At 43.1% G+C, this 15,735-nt stretch overlaps 1 protein-coding gene across 2 annotated transcripts in view; it reads right to left on the reverse strand.

Moving 5' to 3' along the window:
* Positions 1–15,735, reverse strand: part of PDE7B (phosphodiesterase 7B) — a 358,034-nt gene that overhangs the window by 238,705 nt on the left and 103,594 nt on the right. Inside the window, exon 2 of one of the 2 annotated variants that reach the window (XM_008263552.4) lies at positions 836–896. In XM_008263552.4, the coding sequence (XP_008261774.1) occupies positions 836–896 (61 nt within the window). Of the gene's footprint in view, positions 1–835; positions 918–15,735 lie in introns of those variants that run through there. The other variant, XM_002714841.4, reaches the window with a different exon arrangement.

Below are 15,735 nucleotides of genomic sequence, written 5' to 3' on the forward strand. Positions count from 1 at the left end.
AATGCCGTAAGATTAGAATAAATGGGGGTGAAATTCTGGAAAGAAACAAAATTTAAGGATGATTTTATTCACCCATGATACCCTTTTGTCCTGGTACCATAATTAGTTGAAAGTTTACCAAACATAGACTTGTGGCTTAAGATCTAAACACTAGTGCTAAACCTTTACAGTTCAGATACTATCCTGTCATAATTTGGACCACAGTACCTCACTTCTATTCTGTGCACATGTTTCCAATCTGTAAGAAGAGGACGGTAGTATCAATTTCATTTCCCAACAGAATGGTATATATTAAGAAGTCTGTAAAAGGCATTGATGATATTCTCCCTCAAAGAACAGATAGTTTTTCACTACCATATTGCTGCTTTGTTACAAATGCAGTGTGGGAGATTGCCATGTGGACTTCAGAATAGTTCAAATACATGTTCCTCCCAGGCATTGTTAAGTAAGGACTCTATGCCATGCTGTTCACAAATAATCATGCACTTATCTCTTGCAGCATCTCTGGTTTCACAACTACAATGTAATTCGTTTCATCTTTTCATCACGGTTTCCCAAATGCAGTTCTCAATTCGATGTTATGCTGCTGATCCAAGAAAAATTTTTGGAAGACTCGGTAGCATGGTTCCCGACCTCCTGACAGTTATTAAAACCAAAAGCTTTTTTCAGCACCAAATGTTCCACATATCTATGTGTCATAGCTGCTCAGAAACCCACCCACGAGCCAATAAATCTCTCAAAAGTGGAATGAGAGACACAGTCAAGAGGGCCACAGAACAAGAGTATCTCCACATGACATCAACATGCCTAATATATTTAGAACGAGAAACCTTACCTAGCATGCAAACACATTTGGCACTCGGATCAGGGTTCTCAAATAAGATTTCGCCACACCTCTGAAATAGAAAGATAGCCATAGTTATTTTAAGATTTCCTGTCAGGATTTCCAAGGCACATTTGTCCATGCAACCTGACATCACTTAGACATTACTATATACTTCTTCTCTTTGGTTACCTGAGTCTAGGGACCACAGTCAGAAATGGAGACTTTGTTGGTGTAAAATACTTGGGGAGTAAATTGGGAAATGTTGTTCCTGCACGTTCATGCCCCTGCCCAAAGCTGTGTGTTCCCATGAGAAGTTCTGGTTAGGGATGTACTCGGTTCCTAACAGTTTCTATTTCAGTGAAAAATGTGCAGTTTATTAGACCCAATACTTTTAGGCTTATCACTCTTACAATTGGTCTTAATTCAGCACCTGTAATTATTCAAAACTACCCTTGTAATCAAGTACAGATACCAGCAAACACAGGCTAGGTGGCTTGTACTTAGCTCTGTAATCTCGGGAGAAATGAAGGAAGAGATGATGACAAGTAGCACTCATAATGGTTTTCCCCAAACCCACAGACTCAGGTGTATATCAATGTTCTTATCTATATCTTTGTTTTTTATCTTGCTTGTTAAAACGCTGGTACAAAGAAACTCCACAGATGACATCAGTTACTTGAGAAGAGACTGCATCTGTGTGATGAACATGATTGGCAAATTGTTCGTATCTGAATATGTAAGTAAATTCTTCAACTCAGCAGTAATGTAACAAATAATTAAATAAAAATACGTGTGAAGAACATGAGCGAGCAAGGGAACAGGAATGTTCAGTAAACATGGAAAATACATTCCGCCACACTAATAACTTGAAACAGGCAAATGATAGATAAAATGAGGCCTATTTTGCACTAATTGACAAAATTTAGAAGTCTAACAATAACAAATGTAGAGAAATGGATATTCTCTGTGGGGAGCAAACCGGACTAGACTGAGTTACTGGAATTAAGACTTATTCTATGCATCTGCTCTCCCACAATATGGCGCTGGGAGAGAAGTAAACAGCTTCCGCACAGCTGCCTCCAGTTCAGCTAATAAACTGTAGGACTTGCTCCTGATTGGAGGAGAGCAGCGTACTCGGCGTGTGGGCAGCCGAGTTGGGATTGGCGAAGGAGGACTATAAAGGAGGAGAGAGACGGCATGCACCAGGAACATCTATGGGGAACATCTATGGGGAACACCTGTGCAGCCCCCGAGAAGAGCCGGCCGGCGGTGTGCCACTCCCCTGCGGAAGTGGGGAATGTGGCTAGGGGGAACTGCCCTTCCACGGAGGTGGAAGGGATAGTAGCCAACCCGGGAAGAACCAGCAGCAAACCTGGGGAAGGCCGAGCAGACGAAAGAACAGCGCAGGGTCCTGTGTCGTTCCTCCACGAAGAGGGGGAGCGACATAATGGTGCCGTGACTCGGATATGAAGCCTAGGCAGGGTTTAGTGTCGTTCCTCCACGAAGAGGGGGAGCGACAATTCTCAAACACTAGAGTTGGACTATAAAAGGACTGAAATGCTTTGGAGAAAAACTGGTAAAATTAGTGTAGTTGAGGGGCCAGCACTGTGGCATAGTGGGTAAAGCCGCAACCTGCAGTGTGGGCATCCTGTATGGGTAATGGTTCAAGTCCTGGCTGCTCCACTTCTAATTCAGCTCTCTGCTATGGCCTGGGAAAGCAGTAGAAGATGGTCCAAGTGCTTGGGCCCCTGTACCAGCCTGGGAGACCTAGAAGAAGTTCCTGGCTCCTGGCTTTGGATTGGTGCAGCTCCAGCCATTGTGGTCATCTGGAGAGTGAACCAGGGGATGGAAGACCTCTCTCTCCCTGCCTCTGCCTCTACCTCTCTGTAATGCTACCTTTCAAATAAATAAATAAATCTTAAAAATAATCTAATGTAGTTGAAACAAACATTCCTGTGACAGAACAGGTGATTTCTTAGACTTGTAGCTAGAGAAATTATCACATGCAACTTTGCTAATATAAAGCAGTTTAATAATACATGATTCATAATTGGAATATCACACACAGTTAAAATGAATTAGAATTCTAGGTACTGTAAAAACATAAAGTATGCATATATAAGATATGAGTATATTCAAATTGCAGCATATTTAAGTTGCATAAAATAGTTTTAAAATCATGTAAAATGTATTAAGTCACCTATGTAATATTAAGTCAAAAAGTCTCCATTTTTATAAAGTTGAAAATATCTAAAAATAATACATATTATTTATAGCTATATTAATTTGTAGAAAAAAACATAAAACATGCAATGAATAACAAGGCGTCAAACAAAGGGAAATGAAGTGTTGGAGTAGGACACACAAAAGTTATTACTTTTTTATAATGACTGATCTCCTAAATTAGTGTCTAGATTTTTTTCTAGGTTGGACATATTTCATAAGAAAAACATTTTCCCCTTTATGCAATATTCTGAATGTAAAAATGGCCCACAGCACCATGCATCTCTGCACGTACTCACTTCCCTGGGCTCTTGGAAGGCCCTGGAAGCAGACTGGCCTGTTTTCACCACTTATTTCCTGCAACCTCAGGCAGACTGAGAACAGGCTAGGTTCCCTTATCTCCCCCATCCTGGCACTATGCACAGCTTGGCTAGTTTCACCTCCATCAGGATTTACTGTGCCTACACTTTATAAGAAAAGGTAATTTAAAAGGAAAAGAAGTTCCCAGATGTGACGTGTTCTTCCTAATGACAAAATCCTCTGGTACGAAGAAGGGATGGGTTGAGAGGGGGAAAGGATGACACTATTACCTGAAGGTCAGCTCACTGCTGTGGATGACCTATGTGTATGCCAGGAGATGGGCAATGGACTTGGGGATTCAGAGAGAAGAAAGCTGCTTCGGTGGATCAGGAGGGTGGACTGTGGAATAGGGTGGCTGGGTTCAGCCGAAGATGGCAAGAGGGCATTGCATTCCAGATGAAGAGTCTGTATCTTTTTTTTTTTTTTTTTTGACAGGCAGAGTGGACAGTGAGAGAGAGAGAGAGAGAGAGAGAGAGAAAGGTCTTCCTTTGCCGTTGGTTCACCCTCCAATGGCCGGCGCGGCCGGCGCGCTGCGGCCGGCGCACTGCGCTGATCTGTTGGCAGGAGCCAGGAGCCAGGTGCTTTTCCTGGTCTCCCATGGGGTGCAGGGCCCAAGCACCTGGGCCATCCTCCACTGCACTCCCTGGCCACAGCAGAGAGCTGGCCTGGAAGAGGGGCAACCGGGACAGAATCCGGCGCCCCGACCGGGACAGAATCCGGCGCCCCGACCGGGACTAGAACCCGGTGTGCCGGCGCCGCAAGGCGGAGGATTAGCCTAGTGAGCTGCGGCGCCGGCCAAGAGTCTGTATCTTGAGCATTCCCCAGCTACTCTGAAGACCTCACGCGATGTTAATCGTGCCATTCAATCTCTGCATGCCTCCTTTCTTCCCAAGTGATGTGAGGATGCCAACATGTGCCAAGTCGGGTCATCGAGGGCAAATGTGGGAATTAATGACCCATCGAGTCTGGTCCTGCCGTTCGTTCCTGTTTTGTTTGTGTTTTGGCAGAGCTTAGACCCTTTCAGTTTGCTAGCACCTACTTCCTGCACCACATGCTTTTTCAAGTGGTATTTTTATGATCTGAAGGAGTTAATAATTATTTTCAAATGGAAGAGGTTCCTAAAATATTTTCAACTTCTTGGCTGAATAAAGCACTCGGAAGCTCTCGCAGGCCAACGATCCATATTCCTGGTCCTACAAGGCGATGACTCCCGAGAGCTACGATGGAAGAGTTTGCTTCTTCCATGGCAGGGCCTTCCCGGGGGTGAAGGGTGGAGGTTGCCTACCTCCCTGGGGCTGCTACAGCCTTCTATGTGCCACTCCAAACAGCAGTGTGGGCCGTGGGGGTCTTGCTCTCCTCTCTGGCCAAGAACAACTCTAGGAGGAGTTTCTGAAACTCCTGTGAAGCATACATTCCTTAAGAGTCATGGCCTGCCAGGGTTCACTGATCAGACAAACTCATTACCAAGCAGCAAGGGTGCGTGCAGAGGCCGTTCCAGTGAGGACAAGGCAGTCCTCTTCCTTGTCTTCATCTCCCTGGAGGCCTGGAAATGGTTAAGGTACCTTTCACCAGCTCTTTAATTGCCCTGTCTTGTAAAATTACCTGATGCTGGTAGCAGATTTTAAAGCAATGCCCAGAAGGGAGTCTGATCGTTCTCAGGACTTGAAAGGAACCAGATTCTTTCCAGTGCTTTTCTCTCATTGATGCCAGTGTTTACCAGGCCTGCACTGCCAGGCTCCTGCTTGCTGTGCAACCCAGGGAGATGACCCAGTTTAGGAGGTTAATTGGGCCAAACCACAGGGTCCAAGTCTCAGAAAACTGCAAGCCCCACTGTGGGTGAAGGTTGTGAGGCCCTGTGCTCCCCGGTGCGCCAGTGGCCTTCCACGCTTTGGCTGTGCTTGCTGGGATTTCCTACCCAGCACCCTCTTTTGGGTGACCCTACCATGGCACTGGGGTCTAATCACTAGGATTCTGCCCAATTCTCTCAAGTAACTACCTTTGTTTGGTCTTCTGGGCTTGAAATATGGAGACCAAATCCCCTTGGAGTGCCCGTCTCTCCTAGCCAACCCTGCCTCCCAACAGTAGAGCAAAGTTATTGAAATGCCCGTTCAAGGGCCTGGATCCCTGCCAGCAGCAGAGAGCTGCTCCTGGCACCTGCTTGCTGTCTGTAGCACACAGGATTTGCTGTACATGAATTCACATGTGTCACAAACTTATTGCCCTTGCACACTATAAATGATCAAGCTGCATTTATTGTTAGTGTTCCTAACATACTTTGTCATTGTAGCCTTGATGCCCTTAACTAATACGAGGCTCTTAATAAATCTTTGTGGACTAAATGGGCTAAATATTTGGGCACTTTTAGCATTTATTGAGCCCGCATGGCTAAGCATCGTTTTAAGTGCTGTACACCTGCCAATGTATATTCTCATTATATTTTTTCAACTCAGTAGAAAATTGAGGTAAAGATAGTACCACTCACTGTAGAATGCTCTCTTCCAGTGAATGAGAGAGCAAATACTGGCAGCCTACCTGATGCTTAACCAAGATTCACAGATTCCCAAATATTGGAACGTGGGGTCTCCTCATTGCCTTGGCCAAGTGGACTGTTTCTACTAGCAACCCCTTCTCTCACTTATTAGCCACTGGCTATTTGCAAGGGGGTTGCCACCTATTGAAGGGTAAGCTTCAGATTAGACTGACCCCAGTTCAAATCCTTCTGCTGCCCCCTTTATCTACCGTGCTTTCATGGGCAATTTATTGAGTTTTGCCAAAAATGCTTTCTTATCTGTAAAGCAGAGTAATATTATCTATAACAAATTATCATTGCAAATTTAGTTTTTAATTAATTATAAATAAAAATATGCTGACAATTATTATATGTATAATTATAATATATAAATAAAAATGAACAAATTTAACAGCCATTGAAATTCTATTTCAGTTCCATACTATTTAGGATTAAAAGCAAAATACTTCTAATTTTACAATATCAGAATATTTCACAAATTGTTTGCTAATTTCCATTTCTTAAAAATATAAAAAATAACTTTAATTCAGAAAGAAAAAAATGAATACTATAAAAATATTACACCTGTTATTCTCAATAGTCAAGATGTAAGATCAACTCAAGTGTCTGTCAACAGTTGAATGGATTAAGAAAATGTGGTATATATATATATATACACACTAGGATATTATCTAAATATAAAAAGAAAGAAATTCTGTCTTTTGCAGTCATATGGATGGAACTGGAGGTCATTATGTTAAGTGAAATAAAGCAGACACCAAAATATAAATACCATATGTTCTCTCTCATATGCAGAAGTTTTAAAAAGCCAATTTGAACTTAGAATAGTGATTGCTAGAGGTTGGGAAATGTGAGCAGTGGGAGAAAAAGGGAATTGGATAACAGGAACTAAAACACAGAAGTAGTGAAGTTCCAATGTTGCTTTGCATAGTCAGTGACTACAATTCACAAAAAAATATATTATGTGCTCTGTGAAGAACTGGACAACAGGAGCTGGTAGGCTCCAAAGAAAAGATAGGGCAATGGAAATGCTAATTGCCTGATTTTAACAGTTTATGCTGCCTTCATGTGTTGAAATATTGCATTGTAATGGAAGGGGAGAGGGAGTGGATAAGGGGAGGGTTGCGGGTTGGAGGGACATTATGGGGGGGAAGCCATTGTAATCAATATTCCATACTTTGGAAATTTATATGCATTAAATAAAAGTTAAAAAAATTCAAAAACAAAACAAAACAAAACAAAAAAAGAAAGATTGCATTGTACCCCATACAATGTACAAGTATTGGAAGCTAATAGAAATTTTTAGAAAATTTTTTAAATTAATGAAATATTGCATCTATAGGTTTTATTCATTTATTTGAAACAGAGAGTGAGAGAGAGAGAGAGAGAGAGAGAGAGAGAAAGAATTAAAGATATCTTCCATGTGCTGGTTCACTTCCCATATGCTTGCAATAGCTAGGTCTAGACCAGGACAAAGTCAGGAACTTGGAACTCAATCAACATTTCCTACACATGTGGCAGGGGTGCAAGTACTTGAACCATCACCTGCTGACCCCAGGGTGTACATTAGCAAGAAGCTGGATCAGGAGTGGGGACTGGATCCCAAGCACTTCAATATGGGATATGTTATCCCAAGCAGTGTCTTAACTACTGTACCTCAATACATGTCCCAACAGTTTTTTAAAAATTCAACTATATTTCCATGAACTAAATCATATGGTCTAGCAATATGTGAAATAGAATCCATTTATTTTAAGTGAATTATATTTTTTCATAGATGTAGTTGTGAAAATTTGATATTTGGAGTAATTTAAAAAAAACACATTACTCAAACTCCTTTCTTAAATTTTATCATATAATATTCTAATATTGGTTAGTATACTATATTGATGTACTCAAAGAAGTTATTTAAAATAAGTGTTCACATTTTGCTCTTATTGTCCAAGTGACAGAACTTCCAACTTTCCTAAATCACTTAATATTTTTCTTATACCCTTTCACTTTTCTGAGTTCTTGCTATCACTCACAAGTATTAATCTTTCGGCAGGACTACAGCAGGTAGTCATTTTAGATAAGGTGTCTTGATATCTTCAGAAAGGAGGAAACATCAGAAAGTAAACAAAACCAGACAGAAATCATCATTGTTTGCAAGTTCATCCCAGTGTCAGCTGACACAGTAAGAATTTTTGCAAATAGGTAATATTAAATGTTATCATCAAATACTTAATAGGTTAGGCTTTTTCATTTCCCTCCTCTGTTTTTTGCTTTTCATTTTTTAAGCAAAAATTAATTCAATAAGGGAATTAAGTGCCCATATAATTATTTGAGAATTGAGACATAAATTGGGTCTCTACATGTGACTTTCAGAAAAACACTGCAACACTGACTCACCTGGATGTGGGCTCACCAGGGCCACAGTTGGAAAAGCAGAGAACCCAGAGGCACTATTGAATTGTTGACATGAAAAACACACAGCATGGCAGTTAACCAGGGATTAGAAAGCCATTGATGCAAGTGCCTTTTAATTCAGTGATGCTGCTGACTAAACATTGGCTGCTACTGCAGAAATGCAGGAAAATCCAAACATCTCCATGATTGTGCTTGATAGTTCATGAAAACAAAAGAACCCTTACATTTCATTAGACTTCTTTTATAAAACAAACAAGCAAATAAAAAATCAAATAAACAAACAAAAAAACCCATAAAACTGAGTTTCCAAAGCTTAAGAAGTACTATGGTCAGACTATCAAGAATTTCCTGCAGTTTGAGGGGAAGTGAATCACATCCCATCTGTCCCAGGGACAACTGAGACACTCTGGAGTAGGCAATGTTCCAGCACAGGCTACCTTCACCCTCACCCTCACCTGTTCTCTAAGTACTTTGCTGCTGCAAATTTGCCGTACAATACATGAATTTCTCAAGTGAGGTTTTGAGTAAACAAGGCAAACGCCTGCATAATGATGTATTAATTGTGATTGCATCAGCTTTATTTGCTCACCACTGAATCCCTAAATGTCTGGGACAATGACTAATGCATAATGGGCACTCCCAATGTTAATTAAATGAACGAATGACTAATTCCTTACTGAAGTTCTATGGGATAGACTGAAATCTGGAGTAGCAACATCTATGCCACCATAGATGCAGACACATAATATGTAGCTGCAGTGGGATGGTAAAGGGTGAAATCTGCCATTGAGAAGACATTGAAAAACATCTGGGTCACTTCCCGTCTCTCAGTTCTCCCCAACAGAGAACTGAACAGTGCTAATCAAAGTCAGACGTCCAGAGGATAGGGCTAGAGAGAAAATGGCTTAGGTCCACAGAACATAACAAGATAGCCTCTGTTATGAGTGGGCGCTGAGCCTAGTGGTTTAGACAGTGGTAACTCACATCAGAGGGCTGGGGTTCAGTTCCCAGATCTGGCTCCTGATTCTAACTTCCTGCCAGTGTAGATCCTGGGAGGCAGCAGTGATGGTGCAAATCATTAGGTTCCTGCTATCCACATGGGAGGCTGAGATTGTGTTCCTGAATCCTGGCTTTGGCTCCAGCTCAGCCTGGGCCAGTCAGTTGGGGAGTGAACCAATAGATGACAGCTGTTTATCTATTTGTCCATCTCTCTGCCTCTTAAAAAATGCTTTTGTTAAGAGACTGAATTCCACAGAGCCTGGAAGTTTCAAACCCCATTAATGTCTATCAAATGAGTAAGCAAACACAAAAGTATAGAGTGCTCACTCTATACAGACTCTATACCATGAATGTGGCCGCAGAATTGAATGAGAGTCCAGTGAGGTCCAGTCCTCAAGAAGCGTATAGCCTAGTCTGAAGTCAGAACATAGAAGGCTATGGGCACTTCAATAATGGGTACCCAACCCTCCCTGGGATTATTAGAGCAACCTTCCAAACAGAGATGACCACAAGCCTGCGTCTGGAGCATAGGAAAGAGTTGCCTGGCAAAGGAGAGGCCCTCTGGGTGCAGATAGCTCCCTATGTCCGATCCAGAATCCCTGTTAGGATGCTACAAGGAGCCAGCAAAGACAGAAGGAAAGCTGTGAGGGTCCAAAGTAGAGGGCTTACTCAAAGTAGTAGTCACAGGTGAGACTGGAGGAAAGTAGGGGCCAGTAGGGATTTAAGAAATCTATATGTGGGTTGGACTAGAAAGTTCAGGCTCACTTTTTCTTTTTTCTTTTTTTTTTTTAAATTTGACAGAGTTAGACAGTGAGAGAGAGAGAGAGAGACAGAGACAGAGAGAAAGGCTTTCCTTTTGTTGGTTCACCCCCCAAATGGCCGCTACAGCTGGAGCTACACCAATCCGAAGTCAGGAGCCAGGTACTTCTTCCTGGTCTCCCATGCAGGTGCAGGGCCCAAGCACTTGGGCCACCCTCCGCTGCCTTCCCGGGTCACAGCAGAGAGCTGGACTGGAAGAGGAGGAGCAACCGGGACTAGAACCCAGGACCCATATGGGATGCCAGTGCCTCAGGTGGAGGATTAACCAAGTGAGCCATGGCGCTGGCCAGGCTCACTTTTGAGGAGCTAGGATGCTTAATGAATTCTTCCAGTGTTATAACAAATAATGACAATGTAATGGCATCAGTTGTGTGTCATCAGCAGCACTGGCTGCAGTAGGTATGTGCCTGTCTACCTTGAAGACAGCACCAAGACAGCAGTGTTCTTTATTCCTTTCTCTTGAGTTATTTCATGGAATGACTGCGAGCAAAAGAATTTCCCAGCCACCCAGCGGGGAGCTCTTGTGAGGCAGACTTCCACCCCTGCTGAAGCCATTAGCACCTACTGTTGAACACGTCCAGTGTCCCCAGCTCCCGAAAGGACGAGGCCTTTTCAGTCTCCTACTTTACAGTGGCCCAAGTCCACGTTATTTTATGCAGTCCTGCCCACCGCGTGGGTGGCATAGTCAGGCCTAACCTCTAAACACTGTGGCAGCCCTCAGCACTCTGCTGCCAGAGGACAGCCGATTTGGAACTGTGGGCTGATTTCAGCTCAAGCTCATGTTTTCCTTCCTAAGCTTTTCCAGTGAAAGAGCAGATTTCCATCCCATTGCAGGCCGTTAAAACGTCAGACTAATAAGTTTTCAACAATCTGTCAGTACAGAGCTCCAGCAACAACCTGGCATTGCCTTCCTCCTCGTTCAACCCGAACTCAGCCAGTCAAAATAAGAGGCACACCAGCAAAAGGCAAAAAAATGATAATCACCTTGAGCTGAGCAGGAACTCTTAACAAACCCATTGTTGCCAACAGTCAACAGCCACTCTGTGGGCTCCATAACCTGGGGTGACCCTTCAGGAAGGGCCATCCTTCATAAACCTCTAATTAGCTATGGTTAGGAGTGACTTGAAAGATATTACTGCTATTGCTGTTGGAAAATGAGACTACCGGCTTTTAACAGCTTTGTTTTCTTCTCTAGTCAAAGAACAAAATGTTAGCTCAATGGCGTATGCTTTGTATTAGAGAGGTGCCAGCAGCCGCGATCGACAGAGAGTCTCTCAGCACTTTATTACATAGCCCTATTTTTAAATGTTTAAAAACTACTTATTATGAACCCAAACTTGGAAAACTTGGTTTCGGCCCAAGGGTAATTTCTTTTTCTTTTTAAAATTATTAAGCAAACGTCCAGAGTGCAAAACTGTGTTTTCTGTCATTTTGACCCTGGACAGTAGAGGGCAGTAGAAAGGCTGTATAGCTAACATCTGCTTGAAAACCATCCTCCCCCCTAAGTCTCCTCCCCCCACCCTCTGAAAACCTGGGGACAGAAGGCAGGCAAGTTTAAAGTAGCTATGTCTTATGTGGCATTCTGGCTCATAAAGCCCCTGCATATACCATGTTTAGCCTTGTCTTCCACGGCACAGATCAAAATGCACGTTGAAAAGAGATTATTTATTGTGCAAAACCATGACTTAGCCCTTGAGTAATCTTAATTTTAAATTTTAGCAAGCTCTGTACCTGTGAAGACTGATGGCATGGAGTGCCACTAGGTCTCTCCCTACTGCACTCAGTTACAGGGACTAAGGAGGCGTGAAGGCTCAAGGCACTTTGCAAATCATTCTGGTGAAAGCTCTGAGCATTCCTCCATATCAGGCACAAATACTTATGGACTAAATCTTGATAAACAGTGCAAAAATTATGTCAGCATTTTACAATACATTTTCATCTTTTATTTATCACCTTCATGTCCCAAGGGTTGATAGCTAGCTACAGCAAACTTTGGGAGAGAAAGATAGATGCCTCTGTGAAAGCAAACAACCAAAGCTATAAACATTTAAATATAATGAGTTCTCAAGTTGAAGTCTATGGACACTTTCTGTTAGAGAAAAGAGGAAGTGGTGCAGAGAGAGTGCAGATCCGTACAACAATGGGAAGAATTTAGCCATTTGAGTTCAACTCCCAAACCTAGCCCTTATTAGTTGCCCTTATCTATTTGGACCTCATTGTGGAGCGGAGGGAGTAATACTGCTGAGTTATTTATAGAAATGCAGTAATATATATGAAAGTGTCTTTTATATTCTAAAACCTATTACGAGGCCTGGTGGGTATGTGATATTGTGAAAGAAAGAGGTAGAAGTAGGGTAGGGCCATTTGGAATACTGTTACAACTAACAAAACACAGTTCACCATGGATGTCATGGGTTCTTAGGAGGGAAAACATTTGGCTCCTCCTCTAAAGAACACTGGTCCTTCAGAGGGTAATTGGCAAAGTTCAAGGTCTAGAGGACAGAGATTGGCGAGGCAGGATGGAGGTGGCCACCCTTCCTGATGCAGCCTCATCCTTGGCATCGAGGAAGATGTAGTCAGACACACTGGCTACATTTTGATGGATGTGGAAAAGTATAATGTATTCTGATTGGATAGACAAGAGAGGAGCTAATGTTAAACAAGTTCTCAGAGAGGAGGGGGAGACGTGAAATAAGCTGGGATGGTGTTTGTTGCAGGGACAATAAACTACAGATGTGGAAATCACAGGTGATGAGGAAATGAAGAAATGAAGAAGACTTCGGGGCAGGGGATTCCGATTACGTGAACCAAGCAGTAGGAGGCCACGAGGCTGGGGAAGTTGGCAGGGACTTGCTCACAAAGGGCCCTGCAGGACTCCTGTTAGCAACTGGACACAAGCCTGGATTCTGTAGGCTATGGCTTTGATGGCTCTGAACCAAGTCCTTGCAGGTCACAGGCCACCTGCTCAAGGCAGGAGAGAGAAGCCAAAGTGTTTAGAAAGGTTTTGAAATGGTAGGGCCGGGGCCAGTGCCGTGGTGCAGTAGGTTAATCCTCCGCCTGAGGCACCGGCATCCCATGTGGGGGCCAGTTTGAGTCCTGGCTGCCCCTCTTCCAGTCCAGCTCTCTGCTGTGGCCCGGGAAGGCAGTGGAGGATGGCCCAAGTCCTTGGGCCCTGCACCCGCATGGGAGATCAGGAAGAAGCACCTGGTTCCTGGCTTCGGATCGGCTCAGCCCTGGCCGTTGCGGCCATTTGGGGAGTGAACCAAGGCAACGAAGACCTTTCTGTCTCTCCCTCTCACTGTTTGTAACTCTGCCACTCAAATAAATAAATAAAATCTTTAAAAAAAATGATAGGGCCTTACAGCAGCCATGTTATTTACCAGTGTTGCTCCTCACCATGTGTGACAAGACCCTTAGAAGGGAAAAGGGTTCTGCTAAGTGGGCCACCACCTTGTGATATCCCTAATACTCAGAGTCGTGGCAATCAGCAGAGCTGGGGAGCACCACTAGGGTCCTTCCCGCTTCTGATTCCCCACTCAGTATTACCTTACCACATGGTGTTCCTAATCAGATTTCTTTTCTTTCTTTCTTTCTTTTTGAAAGGCAGAGTGGACAGTGAGAGAGAGAGACAGAGAGAAAGGTCTTCCTTTGCCGTTGGCTCACCCTCCAATGGCTGCCGCAGCCGGCGCACTGTGGCCAGCGCATCGCGCTGATCCGATGGCAGGAGCCAGGTGCTTCTCCTGGTCTCCCATGGGGTGCAGGGTCCAAGTACTTGGGCCATCCTCCACTGCACTCCCTGGCCACAGCAGAGAGCTGGCCTGGAAGAGGGGCAACCGGGACAGAATCCGGCGCCCTGACTGGGACTAGAACCCGGTGTGCCAGCGCTGCAAGGCAGAGGATTAGCCTAGTGAGCCGCGGCGCCGGCCTCCTAATCAGATTTCTTAGATTTAGTATAACCTAAACGATCTTTATAAAGAATAGATCATAGAAATTAGAATGTAATGTCCAGTCACCAAGTTTATCATGAACACATGAGTTGTGGAAACCAACGTCTTTGAAACCATGCCTAGGTGCAGCAGTCCCTCAGCCCGTGTGCAGCTTTCCCTGGGAGACTGACCCAGCAAGTGTTACCACTGCTTTTCTGCCTGACTTGTGTGTTGCCCACAAAGGACTCACAATTGCTGAACTGCAACTATCTGGCTGTTGTGTCCAAGCTTGGTTTTCCTGATTTATACTGCAATTTTCAAGCTACTTCATAAGACCTTACCGGCAACAAAAGCTTAATAAATTGTACCAGCAATATCTCCAAATCTCTGTATAGATGTCTCAGTTCAGAGATTCATGGGAGTTCATGCAGGCTGTAACTGAGTGAATATTTACTCAGGACAAAGGCGTACTTATAATGTGCTCCTTGCAGTTCAGTGCAGTAATGCTCCTGTACATAAACCAACAATTAAATGTAATCCTATACACTTATAGTTTTAAAAGAAATCCAAACCAGTCCTTGGAATTAAAAACCCCAGTACTGGAGAAAATGACTTCCAGAACATCAGTCCCAACATGCAAACACAGGGCCTCTGAGCCACAGAGGAACAAACACTTTTCCACAGGGATAAGGTCTTGTTGTATAACTACTTGTGAGGTCAAAGATCCAGATGTTCCCATAGACAATCAAAAAATGATTACTGGTCAAATTGTATTGACCATTTCCACATGGACAGCTCTGAGACATGGATTTGGCCTCAGAAAGATTTCTGAAAATCTTACTGGCACTCAATGGCAATCCCAGGCTAGAGCTGGAAAATCCAATATCTTGGAGAAAAGACAGACAGGTTTTATAAACTTCAAGTAACAATGAAAGGATATATTTTTCTAATAGTTATATTCTGTTTTGGCATTGGGTAACAAACTCCACAACCAAGTTTGACAGGAACAGTGTTTGAAAGGGAGCTCCTCTTGGTTCTCCCTCTCTTTATAAAGGTAGAGATCTTCTGTCTGACTCACTGCTGTTCCCCAGCACCTAGATCAACATCTGCCACAGCACAGGTTCTCAATAACTCTTGCTTGCAAGAAAGAATGAAGAAATGATTTGGGACAAAAACATACATAAGTTAATCATTATTGCATGGCAGCCAAGCTAAAAATCCATGAGATGGTGAAACACTTAGAAGACTAAGTGAATAGGTTATACTTAAAGAAGCTCAAATGATAAGCTTTGATGACATTCTATTAAGAAATTAGTATCTGGGACTGTGCAAGCAAATCTCTGGATGCTTTATGTTCTCCAAGTATTATATTTTTTGAAAGACAGTTTTCCCTAGAAAGCAAGAAACATTTTTTTTCAACCAACAGCTCTTTTCATCAACAAATATTACCAAAATTAAATAAAGAAACAGATTGACAAAATTTGTTTTTAATCTTTTTGGTCGGCATATTCTATATTTCATTAGTACAGGCTTAAAGGTTAAACCAAAAAAGAAAAATGTTTCAGGTGTGTGAGGAGGAACTGTACAAAGGTCACTCGGGGTTACTTGTAGTAGAAGGTGCTGTGTTATGTTGATGGCCTGTA

The sequence above is a fragment of the Oryctolagus cuniculus genome, chromosome 5, assembly GCF_964237555.1.
Source record: "Oryctolagus cuniculus chromosome 5, mOryCun1.1, whole genome shotgun sequence".
Taxonomy (NCBI): Eukaryota; Metazoa; Chordata; class Mammalia; order Lagomorpha; family Leporidae; genus Oryctolagus; species Oryctolagus cuniculus.